General features: G+C 62.8%; 1 protein-coding gene across 3 annotated transcripts in view; it reads right to left on the bottom strand.

The window, feature by feature from the left end:
- Window positions 1–672: 672 nt before the first annotated feature.
- CABLES1 (Cdk5 and Abl enzyme substrate 1) overlaps window positions 673–13,324 on the bottom strand; it is an 80,205-nt gene continuing 67,553 nt past the window's right edge. For 2 of the 3 annotated variants that reach the window (XM_080683407.1, XM_080683408.1), the window contains 3 exons: window positions 5,005–5,111; window positions 3,360–3,567; window positions 673–2,279 (listed from right to left, as the gene is read on the bottom strand). In XM_080683407.1, the coding sequence (XP_080539533.1) occupies window positions 2,139–2,279; window positions 3,360–3,567; window positions 5,005–5,111 (456 nt within the window). In that variant the 3' untranslated portion in view covers window positions 673–2,138. Of the gene's footprint in view, window positions 2,280–3,359; window positions 3,588–5,004; window positions 5,112–13,324 lie in introns of all 3 variants that reach the window. The other variant, XR_013961382.1, reaches the window with a different exon arrangement.

Raw genomic sequence — 13,324 nt, 5'->3', positions numbered from 1 at the left:
CTCACTCACAACCCACAGGCCACCACAGTGAGACCTGAACCAATGGACCAACGTCCGTCTAGAAGGAAAAGACGAAACCAAGCAAGCCCCACATCCAGGAGCACCTGCTTTCTCCCCTCAGCTGGACCAGGCCTGGCCCCCAGCAGACGTCCCAGGCGCAGCCCGAGGCTGGAGGACGCGGAGGTGGTGGGGGGCCGGGTGAGAGCCAGGGCCACCTGGGAGCTGGGGGCAGACACGTGGGGCCTCGGGATGGAGATGCATGGAGCGCTGGGCCCCTTCCCAGCTCTGCCTCACCCACGGCAGGGCCCTGAATCTTAGCGGGTCCAGCCCGACTCTCCACAAAATCCCTCTGACACGCAATCCAGCGAAGGAACCGTGTCAGCAAATGCTTAGCACCAAGCACAGCCAATCGGGAGCCTCCCGCTCACTCTCCCCAGCGGCGCTGGAACCTCTGACCTGTGGCCAGTGAGTTCGGTCCAGGCCGCTAGGAAGGCTGTGCCCAACCCCCCCTCGCCCCTGCCCCGGGGAGATGGGAGAGGGTCTGCTTCCCATGTGAGGTCTGCAGTGGGAACGGCGGCAGGTGAATCAGTGATGCAGGGCAGGGGGTGACCACTGAGACACGTGTGTAAACACACACACACACACACACATACATACACACATACACGGATATAGAAACAATAAAATACTTTTAATTCTCTTTACATGGCCACAGGCCTTCCCGCTGGGCGAACCTCGGTGGGCACTTCTCTTGGGCTTTTAAGGCGAAGGCGTGGTGACTACAGGTGGTGACACGCAGGTGGGTCACGTACAGGTAGTCCCAGCCGTCAGCACAGGTCCCTGCACGCAGCACAGCCCGCACGCAGGGGTGAGCTCGCTGCCTCTCCAACTGGCACAGCCTCGGTCCGGGGCAGCTGGTCCCAGCTGGCTAAAAGCCTCAAATACGAACCGTGAGTCTTACCCTTGTCCTGGATTTTATACAACACGGTTGTGTGTGTACATACAGCATAACCAAGTGCCTAGCGTGCACTCTAACATAGAGCACCGAGCCCCCCACGGAGCGCTGCCCGCCGTCCCCACGGGCAAGGGCGGGGTGAAACACGTGCGTAAGGGAGGAGCAGGAAGGTGTGGAGCCGCCTGCACCCTTCCCGCGGGACCCCCAACACGAGAACTGGCTTTTGCCCCGTGGGGGGTGCAAGTGACAGAAGCCAGGTCACTATCTGGGGGCACAGGTGTCAGACTATCTGGTACCGAGAGCGATGGCTACTCAGAGGTTCTCAGAACCCACTGTGAAGGCCAGCCTGGCTCATGGCCCCGGGCGAGCAGTCCCCGGGGGAGGAGTCCCCAAGGGAGATGACCCCAGGGAAGGAGTCCCCAAGGGAGATGACCCCAGGGGAGGAGTCCCCGGGCGAGGAGTCCCCAGGGGAGGGGTCCCCAGGGGAGGAGTCTCCGGGCCAGGTGTCCCCAGGGGAGGTGTCCCCAGGGGAGGAATCCCCGGGTGAGGAGTCCCCAGGGGAGGTGTCCCTAAGGGAGGAGTCCCCGGGCGAGGTCTGTGCTAAGGGGGCAGAGCTGGATGGGGCTCAGGGCTGAGGCAGCATCTCTCAGACACACTGACACTCACGGGGGCACACGCCCCCGGGGACAGTGCCCCCCAACAACTGGTAGAGACGTACTGGCACCCTCTTCTAACACCGTGAGGGCCTTTGCAAAGCTTCCCTCCAACGTGTCCACGCTGTCTTCCCTGCTCTGCTCTAGCGTGATGCTCCGACTTGGCGTGGGTCTGGAGAGTTCTGGACCAGCCACAGGTCTGTGTGTGCCCGGGAGGAGGAGGACTTGGGGGCGGGGGGTAAGAACTCTTGCTGGTGGAGAGCCGGAGGGCCACCGTGTCTTCCGCCCAGGCCTCCCCTCCCCCGGTGGGTAGTCACAGCTCCCAGGGGCTCTCGGCCAGCAGACCAGACTCCGGAAAGGTCCCCGGCACAGCCTCTGCACAGGCGTGTTGGGAGGAGAGTCCCGTGTGCTGAGCTCTGCTTGGGAATGAGTCTCCAGTAGCACCGGCTCTCTGGCGCGGGGAAGCATCTGGCCCCCGGGCCTGTGCCAGGAGCTCCGCGGGCACCAGGAAGCGCCGGCCCGGGCCTGTGCTAGGAGCTCTGGACCAGGCGTCTGTAATGGGGCATGACCTCGTGTTCCGGCAGGTGAAGGGCAAATTCCAAGGCCACCAACACGGGGAACTCGAAGGCGATCAGCTCGCGTCTGTTCAGCCGGAACTTCTCCTCCAATTTCTGCAACAGGAAGAGAGACAACAAAAGCACGTGAGCGTGAAAGACCGAATCCCAGGCTTTCTCCCGCGACGCCTCTACCACCGCCAGGGAGGGTTACAGAGAAACGGGTGGTGGGCACGGCCGTGGAGGGCGTGAGGCGTCAGAGCTCGGGAGCAGAGGGAGGCCTCGCGACGGGACTAGTGCTGTGGGATGTGGGCGCTGGCCGTGGGATGTGGGCGCTGGCCGTGGGATGTGGGCGCTGGCCGTGGGATGTGGGCGCTGGCCGTGGCGTGTGGGCGCTGGCCGTGGGATGTGGGCGCTGGCTGTGGCGTGTGGGGCACTGGCCGTGGCGTGTGGGGCACTGGCCATGGGATGTGGGCGCTGGCCGTGGCGTGTGGGGCACTGGCCGTGGCGTGTGGGGCACTGGCCGTGGGATGTGGGCGCTGGCCGTGGCGTGTGGGGCACTGGCCGTGGCGTGTGGGGCACTGGCCGTGGGATGTGGGCACTGGCCGTGGGATGTGGGCGCTGGCCGTGGCGTGTGGGGCACTGGCCGTGGCGTGTGGGGCACTGGCCGTGGGATGTGGGCGCTGGCCGTGGGATGTGGGCGCTGGCCGTGGGATGTGGGCGCTAACCGTGGCGTGTGGGGCGCTGGCCGTGGCATGTGGGGCGCTGGCTGTGGGATGTGGGGCGCTGGCTGTGGGGTGTGGGGCGCTGGCTGTGGGGCGTGGGGCACTGGCTGTGGCGTGTGGACGCTCCTCCTCTGGGGAACGGTGACACTCTCTTTGGTGGCAGCTGGCCCCTCCCTGCGGGCTCCCCCCACGTTCTCCGTGAACTCAGGGCCGTGAAGCAGGCCTTCGTGTACTCCCTAAGGAGACGAGCGTTTCCTTACGCCAAGGGGGTCTCCTTTAAGAGAGAGGAGGAACCTGCACCCTCCCCCGAAGAGGAAGCCACCGAGGCCACAGGAGGCCGAGGTCAGTGACCGTGTGTGATGGACACCCTGGGGTGACCGCCCATGACACCACGTGGCATTACCGTGGCTGAGAGAGTAACACAGGGAGGGGCGGTGCAGCCGGCCACGGGCCACGGCCACGGGCCACTCACATCAATCAGGTGCTTGACCTCGTGCTTCCTGAGGTCGCTGCTGATCTTGGCCGCCAGCAGCACGCAGGCCCCCGCGCAGAGCTTCCGGTTCTGCTTGTTCAGCTTCCCCTTGAGGGCGAGCTTCTCGAAGTAGACAAAGGCCGTGGCCACCGTGGGCTCCTCGAGGCCGCAGTCCTCCTGCGCCAGCTTCCGCATCTCACGCTTCAGGCTGCAGAGGCGGGGAGGGGCCTGCTGGAGCCTGAGCACCAGGGCCCCCAGGACAAGACTTCACCCCGAAAGCTCTTCCCTTCCCGCTCCCAAGGGGACGGGCATTAAACGTGAGTGAGACACTGCGTCTTGTGGGGAAGAGACTCGTCTAGACCAGCCGTCGCCAACTGGTGGTCATGAGGTCCGAGAGGGTGGCGGCCGTGGTCTAGACCCCGCGGCACGGGCGCACACAGGACCCCAGGGCGGGCGGGGTCCCTGGACACTCGGGAGCTGCCCAGATGGAAGAGGGACCCCAAGGAGGGACTAGGTCCTGCCAGAGACGGAGACAGACGTGAGGCGGGCGTCTGGAGTCAGCGCTGTGAAGTGACCGTCACGTTCGTTACTGACGTCAGAAGGTCAGGCTCAGAGCACGCCCGCGGGCTCAGGGCGGCTGCCCAGCGAGAGGGCAGAGTGAAGCCCGAGCTCTGCTTGCCTTTGGTCAAACCGAACACGCCAGCACCAGGTCCGCGCTAGATCCATGCGGACAAAAATGTGCACTTACTGCCACATGGCGTGTTACACGCAGTCCAGCCCCATTACCATGCACACACACGCACACACACGCACGTACACACACATGCACACACGCTATCCTGGTACACAGGCACCACACGCCGGTTTCCCTCCGGCGCAGCCCCCCACGGCTGCCACCCTCACGGACATGCGCCCCCCCCACGGCCGCCACCCTCACGGACCACCCATCGGCCACGAGGAAACCGCCTGGTTTTGCTTCGGCTGCTTTGCTGCAAGACAGGGCTCGGCCGCCCCTCCTGGGAGTGGCTGTGGGCAGGGAGCCATTTCAGGCCCCAGGAGCCCAGCTCCGCTCTCCTGCTTTGCCTGCGTCTGAGAACGCAGGGGACCCGTGTCTCCCATGCCGTTTCCCGTAACATAGATCGGACTGAACGGCGGGCTGCAGAAATGGCAGCGGGAATGATTCTTCCCTAACAGGCGCCTCCCCTGGTCCTGGCCAGCTCCTGCCACGAGACCCGCCCTCTGCCCTCTGCCCTCTGCCCTGGCGCTCACAGAGGGCCTCCCAGCAGCCAGCCCCTCGTGGGCCTTTTCTGTTAGTTCTCACCCAGGGACATTTTTCCACTGATTTTCAGAGCGTGGAAGAGAGGGAGAGAAGCATGGGTGTGACAGACACATCGATCGGTTGCCACCTACACATGCCCCCACCGAGGCCGCGATCCAACCTGCAGCCAAGTCCGTGCCCGTGACTGAAAAGCAAACCTGCGACCCCCCCCCCCCCTGCCCCCGGGGACGCTCTAGCCACCGAGCCACCGCCAGGCCTCAGGAGCCTCTTTGCTGACCCGCCCACGTTGCGCTTGAACCGCCGTCCAGAGCACAAGTGTGTGGGCGCTGGGAGGGGCGGAGGGAGCGCGAGCGGACGGCCACGTACCTCCTTATTTTGCTGAGCGTTAACTTGATGTGCGGGAACTTCTCCCTGAAGGTCTCGTTCATGTCCTTCTTGAGGTCCGAGGGCTTCACGTAGGCGATCACTGTGGTCTGCAAGGAAGGCAGCAAGGTCACGCCTGCCTGAGGCCCCGGCCGTCACTGCTCGGCTCCTTCTGTCCCTGCTACGCTGACGACCCCGAGTCCACGTGATTCCCACGCCCCACGCAACGGGGAGCCCAGGGGAGCCCCGGGCCTGAGGAGGCCCCGCCCCCGGAGACAGAGGGAGACCACCCCTGCTCTCAGCAGGACCGGGGAGAGCGCAGCACACGGCCTCTGGACCTCCAGGGTCAGCGCCTGGCAGGGAGGGAGCCCCACTCGCACACGGCGGACGCGCACGGATGTCACCCACTCCGGCCACCCCCGGAGACCACTGGTGACCAAACCTCGGGCGGCACCTCCAGAAAGTGAGGCGGCACGTGCCTCCCCGGAGGGCTGCTGCGAGAACCACGGGAGGTGTCTGCCGTGCTGGGCATCCAGCGCGCACTCAACAGACGTGAGTGCTTTTCCCGTTGTGGGAAAACGTGCGGAGCGGAGACTCGTCCCCGTTAACCCCCTTCCTCCCTCGGCTCCTCCTGGCCACCTCTCCACCTTCTGTCCCTGCTACGCTGACGACCCCGAGTCCTCAGATGAGTGGGACCATGTGGTGTCTGTCCCTCGGTGACTGGCTGTCTCACTGAGCACAACATCCTCAGGGTCCATCCACGCCGTGGCACGTGTCAGCACACGCCGTGGCACGTGTCAGCACACGCCGTGGCACATATCAGCATCTCTCCAATAAGGGACTCCTCGGGGGATGTGGCACATGTCAGCACACGCCGTGGCACGTGTCCGCACACGCCGTGGCATGTGTCAGCATCTCCTTCCTTCGTAAGACTCAGCAGCGTGGGCAGGGCCAGTGTGGCCCCAGGCCCCCCATCCCACCCCTGCTTTTCTGTCCTTAATCCGATGGAACAGCAGCAGGAGTGGGTCTGCGTGGGGTCCGGGCTCCCTGCCAGCCCACTGTCGCTCTGAGAAAGTAGCTAACCTGCCGGAGCCTCACCGCGTCTCCTCTGCACAGGTGAGAACGCCTGGCGGCTGCTCCAGGGGCTTACCGCGACGACACACAGAGCAGAGCCTACCGAGGCCACGGGACCTCGTCGAGAGCAGCGCAGGGGAGCGGCAGCACTGCTCGGCTCCGGCCCAGAGTCGGCGTCTGAGGTGGACCCGCTCGGCAGGTGACGCTGCCCAGGGAGTTCCAGGGAAGTCAGGTCCTCCTGAGCCCAGGTTCCGGGGGGGTGACAGCCCTGCCCTCCTCAGCCCTAGTCTCTCTAAGGCACGCTTTCTGGGGTCCAGCAGCCACGACTCCTCTGTGTGGCTCATGTGCCTGGGACGGCCTATGCCACCCTCGGAGGAAAGACCAACTCCCCACCATCCTGAGAGCCGGCCACGGGGTCCCCATGGCCCCTGCCACCCTCTTCCCGGACTGAGAGAGAATGAAAAGCGAGACCAAGGCTTCTTCCTAGCTCTCCTCTCAGTCTAACTGCAGTTCACAGTGACATGCCCAACCCCCTGTGGTTTTAGTTACTGCTAGAGGCCCGGTGCACGAAATTCGTGCGGGGGGCGGGGGGGGGGGGTCCCTCAGCCTGGCCTGCACCCTCTCCAAAAAGGGACCCCTCGGGGGATGTTTGACTGGAGGCAGTTGGACATCCCTCTCGCAATCTGGGGCCACTGGCTCCTAACTGCCCGCCTGCCGGCCTGGTCTCCCTCCAACTGTCCGGAAGGAAGTAGGATGTCCGGGAGATGCCCGGTCACCCGGTCTAACCAGCATATTACCCTTCATTGGTATAGATTATTAGCACAGATGAGTCAAGGTGCTAACACACAGGCTGTGCGGTCCCTTCCTGGTCATGCAGGGCGTTGTGCAGCCCGCAGCGGCTGACACCTGGGCCGGCTGCGTGACATGGCGGACGGTGGTGGCTCCAGGCTACCTGCATGTCTGCAGAGGGAGCCGTTCTGTGGTTGCGGGGGTCTGAGGGGGGATCCCATAAACTGATTTCCTCACAGCTGCCTGGCAGCAGGGAGCGGCGTGTGCACAGCTGCTGAGAGGAGGCCCCCAACCACGGAAGGTCCGAGAGACGCAGCTCAGAGAGGAGTCGCCCGCTGCCCGCTGGAGGCAGTTAGGAAAGGAGGGGCCGGCGTGGGGGTCACAGGGAGGGAGCGTAAGACCACGCTGTCCCCACACCTACTGCGGAGACCGGAGACGGCCTTTGCTGAGAAACAAATACGGGACTGAGTTGTCAGGAGAGCAGGGAGGGCCTCCACAAAGCTGAACTAGGGCCCGTCCCGGCCCATGGCAACGTCCCGATGCCCAAAGCGAAGGCTTCTCGGGCTGGGTGGGCTGCAGCGGGAGGGGCCGGGGGCAGAGCGGAGAGAAGGGGGGCAGCAGGTGTGTGTGTGGGGGGGTGGAGACGGTGGGGCTCACAGCTGAGAGGCTGCTGGTGGGAACAGAAACAACGTAAAAGCCTCTTGGAGCCTCTTGGTCTCTCCTCTTCCTCCCCCTCCCCTGCCCTTCACATCGCCCCGGAATCCGCGTGGGCAGCCTGAACGGGGTGAGCTGGCTGTGCACTCCCTACTGCTCCCCTCTGGGCCGGAGGGGCCCGGACAGGATGCCCAGGGAGGCTGGTTCCAGCCCAGGAGCCCCCGGGTGCTGGGCAGGCAGGCACCTCCGGAAGCCCAGTTCCTTGGCCCTCACTCCTGGAGGAAGGAGGGAGAGGGGTGAGCGCTGCGGCCCCCGCACCGAGCCCTGCCCAGCCAGGCTCACCTGCTCCTATCGCACCTGCCGACACCATCGCCGAGCTCAGCTGGGAAAACAGATGCTCCCGCTCGCTCAGCGAACTAAGCAGACAGCGACCCTCAACTAAACCTCTCTCACCACCAACAGCTGGGCATCCGGGCTGCTCTGGGCAGTAATTCTTCCCCGAGAGGACGAGAGGACGGTAAATCACAGGGAGCGATGGGGACGGGCGGGCGGGCGGCGCATCTGCTGCTATTTCTACCCGTCGGTTCCAAACTCAGAATCCTGGGTCTCCTCCCCCTCCCCCTCCTTCCGCTGGTTCCTTCGCGGAAATAAAGTTGAGGAAGAAATGCAGGAAAAATAGCCTCCGCTTCTGGTGTTTCCACGATGGCGTGGATTTAAGAGATGCTGCAAGGGCAGTCCACAGCGTCAGATGTTTGTCACATATTCACCGGGCGTCGTCGAAGCTCCCAGAACATCCTCTCCGCCCGGGGGACCCCGAGTGTATGAGGCCCGAGTTCACGCTCACCCAACAGGACGTGGACGTACTTTCAAATGCACGGTGGGCTCAGACACGAGCCGGTGAGCTGGGTGTGGAGGCCACGGGGCTGGATTATCAAAAGTCTGAGACAAATGCACAGACCAGGAGTAGCTGCTGCCACATGCTGGGTAAAGTGAAAAGCTAACATTTCACTTTGTACTATTTTTACAAGGAAGAGCTTTTAGAAAGCCACCCCAATACCCACGCTGCTCTGACATGGGTGAACGTTATGCCGTGACCAGGTGCAAAAGGCCACATGGCGAACGACTCCATTTTTATGAAATGCCCGGAACAGCCAGGTCTACAGACAGAAGCAGGTTAGTGCTGCCTGGGGCCCACAGGGTGGGGACTACGGGGCTTCTTGTGGGGAGAAACATGTCCTCAACTCAACTGTGGTGATGACTGCACGCCTTTGTGAACATGCTAAAACCCGCTGCCCTGCACGCGTTGAAAAGGTGAACTGTGTGATGTGTGAATTATCCGATGTAATAAAAGCCTGATATGCTAAGTGTCCTGTCAACCGGTCAGCCATTCAACCAATCAAAGCGTAATATGCTACTGATATGTTAAGGCCGCTCAATCAATCACTATGACGTGCACTGACAACCCGGGGGCAGAAAGTCGACCGATCAACCAGTCGCTATGATGTGCACTGACCACCAGGGGGCAGACGCTCCGACCAGCAGGTTAGCTTGCTGCTGGTGACTGGGCCAGATGGGCCGGACACACCCTGGAGCCCTTCCGCAGTCCCTCCCTGGCTGGCCAACCTCTCCATCTCTCTCTGGCCCCCATTGTGCACTGGTGGGGTCCCTTGGCTTGGCCTGCACCCTCTTGCAATCCGGGACTCCTCGGGGGACGTCGGAGAGCCGGTTTCGGTCGGAGAGCCGGTTTCGGCCCGATCCCACAGGCCAGGCCTAGGGACCCCACTGGTGCATGAATTCGCGCACTGGGCCTCTAGTATCCAATAAGGCTGTTACAGCCTCCGATCCCGAAAGAGAGCAGAAGAAACCAACAACGCGGTCAGCACTTTATGTTTAACGCCCGCACCGAAGCCGCCGCCCCACAGGCCTGCTCTCACCCTGCGCACGTGGAGCAGGTTCTCCCAGGAACGGGGAGTCCCTTCACGTCCCGGGAGGTGGGGCACCCACGGTGTTTGGCGAGACTTTCCTTCAACGGGGTCTGCTGGACTGAGGAAGCTCCGTGCACCTCGAACCTAAGGGCCTGGAAGGGATTGCAAGGGAGGCCGCGGCTCCCGCTGCTCCAGCTTCTCCGTGAGCCGTGCGCAGGCAGGCGCAGGTGTGCGCCCCCGAGAGCTTTCACCGACAAGGCAGCGTGCATGGGGGGTGGGCAGAGCCCACGGAGGGACCTGTCTGCCTCTGCCACGCTCAGCATCGCACACCGTGCCCGAAATCACGCTCTGAGCCACATTCCCACCACCCTCAGGAGACGGCGGGAGGGGGCGTCTGTGGGCACTTAGGTTGTCATAGTAAGTGATCGGGAGCAGGCGCGTGGTCGGGGGCTCTGGCCCAGAGCTGACCCCGGGGAGGTATCACAAAGGGTTCTGTGTCCAAACAGTTGGAGGGTTTATTTTTCCTGAGAAAGGAAAGGGGTCCAGAAACCCATGCAGGTCAGGTTAATCCTGTTGGTGTTACCTCGGTCAGCTCTTTCGCTCACTTTCTCTTCCTAATTGCTCTCCACGCTCATGGGGGGCGGGGGGCGGGGGGGCACTGTGGCCTCAGCTGCTCTAACAGTAAACAGTCTCCCTCGCGCAACTTCCTGACGGGCAGGCGGCACGCGGAGCAGGAAGCACCCGGCGCGGCCCCGAGAAACACGGTCCTTAGTGAAGGCCGGCGAGAGCCTGCAGGCAGCCGGGGGCTCACATCCTCCACGCCCCTGGTCTCCTTCTAGGAGCTCGGCCGAAACACAGGGGCTGCGCCTGTCCGGCCTCCACACCTGCCCTGGGAATGTCTGTGTTCATCACGACCTCTGACCTCTAACGGGAGAGACCTGCACGGATCAGAGTGAAAACCATGACGGGAACGTGACGGCGAAGCCGACTGCACAGGGAGCCGCTGAACCCACGTAAACCTCAGGGTTGTCCGCCTCCGGAACCCCCCGCTTTACGCCGTGTCCCGACCCTGAGGACCAGTGGCCTTGTGAACCTGGAACCAACGTGCGTGAACAGGTGACCCAGCTACATCCTGGCTGCTGACGTCAGCTGCCCTGTGAGGCAGGAAGCCTGCCCCTAGGTGTTGGCCTAAGAAATGAAAACACGTCCGCAGAAAGGCGTGCACAGGAGTCTCATCACATCCCTAAACTGGAAACAGCCCAGATGTCCCTCACAGGACGATGGATGAATGAACTCTGGTGAATTCATACCAAGAAATCCTACTCAGCCATTTTTAAAAAGCTTGCTGATGCGCGGTGCCTAAGTGAACCTCACAGATACTGAGTGGAAGATGGACGAGAAGATAAAAGAGTGCACAGGACGTGACCCCCTCCGTGTGACGTGTGAGTGTAAGCAGAACCGGTCCATGGGACAGGACTTGGAACCGCGGGGGCCTGTGCGGGGTGAAGGCAGAGGTCGGGCAGGAGGGCATCTCCCGAGGAGACAGAATGTCCTGTGTCTTGGTCAGAGAGACTGCAGAAGCCACGGACCCGGCACTTAGAACGGGCAAATCTGGTCGTGCGTCCCATGACAAGAAAAGGAATGGTGCAGCAGGTCACGGGGGTCCAAGGACCAGCTCATCACGGTCAGCGCTGCTTCTCTCTGCAGAGGCCACAGGAACAGCTCAGACCTGGAATCCCACAGGTCAGGACACCCCAAACACCGGGCACAGCCCAGGTCTCCAGGCTCGAGGCCCCCACGGGGGGGGGGGGGGGCGCTAACTCAGCTGTCCTGGGGCCTACGGCCGTGGTCGGCAAACTGCGGCTCGCGAGCCACATGCGGCTCTTTGGCCCCTTGAGTGTGGCTCTTCCACAAAATACCACGGCCTGGGCGAGTCTATTTTGAAGAAGTGGCGTTAAAAGAAGTTTAAGTTTAAAAAATTTGGCTCTCAAAAGAAATTTCAATCGTTGTGCTGTTGGTATTTTGCTCTGTGGACAATGAGTTTGCCGACCACTGGCCTAAGGGGACAGGCATGAGCAGCAGGCCAGAGGCCCTGGCGACCACGAGGGAGGGGGTGCCGCGCAGACCTCTGCGACCAGCAGGCCACCCCTCCCATGCGCCACGCCAAGGCCTCCGCAGGGCCGAGGGGGGCAGAGTGGGGGCGCACAGGCTCGCACAGGCCTGCCGTCCGCTGCAGGGGCGCCCTCCCGACATGAGGGTCACCCCGCAGCGGGCGTGCACCAGCCAGGCCTGTCTGGGCAGTGCCCACCTGCCAAGGGCTGAGACCGCAGACCTCAGAGGGGCCTCGACAACCTGGGCTGAGCAGCCGCATCCTCCGTCTCCTCGGTCCTCAGTGCCTGTTGCACGCGAGGCTCCGCACCCGGGGGAGAGGGGGCCAGTGTGTCAGGAGCGTCATCCTGCAGGCTCGACTTCGTGTGCGTGCCTGCATGTGTGTGCCTGCGTGTGCATGTGTGTGTGTGTGTATGGAAAGAGTAGGACAGCGACTCTTACTGTTTTTTCTTTCCATTGATTTCAGAGAAGAAGGGAGGGGGAGACAGAAACATCAATGAGGAGAGAGAATCATGGGCCTTCTGCACACCGCACACTGGGGGGGGATCGAGCCCGCAACCCAGGCATGTGCCTTGGCTGGGAATCAAACCATGACCTCCTGGTTCATAGGTCGATGCTCAACCACTGAGCCACACCAGTCGGGCTGACTCTACTGTTGAAAATACTGATTTTACACAAAGTCAGCTTCTCTCACACCGCAGGGTCTCCCACGTGGGCTCCCTGCCGAGGCCTGGCATGGCCCCCTTCCCAGCACCCATTCTCAGTATCCTTCCTCAGGGAGCCTCTCACCTGTGACCTCCGACCTCCGACCCTCCCTGACATCTACCACTTTCCTCACGACTTCTCCATTCACCACGAGGTCAAGGAGCATGTGGACTGTGGTGGGTTTAACCTCCTCTGAGCAGGAAGCACCTGGCCTGGCACACAGTAGGCCCGTCAATAGGGGCTGAGTGGGCAAATCCCATGCCTGTTGCCCAACACACAAATAAAGTGAGCAAGCAACCCCCCCCAACACACACACTCCTGCACGCTCCATGTGAGATGCACGTGAGGCGGCCCGTGCGCCGGGCCTACTTCTGGAGAGGGATCCCCTGGGCGCAAGAGTGAGGCTCACGTGACACGCACATCCGTGACTGAGACGAGCGTGCTGAAACGTGGGCGCCTCGCGTGTTACCCAAGTGCCCATATCTACAGCGAAGGAGCGTTCCTTTCTTTGGAAAGTGAACCACGACGAAGCACGCAGGTTCCATGCAGTGAATGAAAAATGAGCGGCTTGGGAACATAAAACACGGAGTGGGACACGTGTGCAGCCCTGCCAAGTCACCCAGCCACTGCGCACGGAGGGAGAACCACCTGAGTGCACAGCGCCCACGGGGACGGCAGCCCAGCCCGTGAAGCTCCCGATGAAATGACTTAAAGAGAAAAAACCCCGACCTGGCAGCAGCCGGACCCCAGGCCTACGGCAGGAGGGGCCCGTGTCATCCCCGGACGTGACGTGTCTGTGGACGAGCTCCCACCGAACCTCAATGTCCATGAGAACGGTGCCGCTGATTCTCTGGGGGCCTGGAGTTCGTTAAACTGCTGACCCAGAGAGTCCTCTGCTCCTCCCCAAGTCGGCGGTGCGGCCGCTGGGCGCCGAGGGCTGTAGGGTTCAGCGGCGAAGGGAGCCAGGCTCTGCGCCAGGAGCTCCAGCCCCACGCCCACTTCCTGTCTGTCACCGTGACAGCCGGTGGCTCCGGAGCAGCTTCCTGCCCAGTCACTTAACAAATGAA

The sequence above is a fragment of the Plecotus auritus genome (assembly GCF_963455305.1).
Source record: "Plecotus auritus genome assembly, chromosome: 8".
NCBI lineage: Eukaryota > Metazoa > Chordata > Mammalia > Chiroptera > Vespertilionidae > Plecotus > Plecotus auritus.
This window is presented reverse-complemented; position numbering and strand designations above follow the sequence as displayed.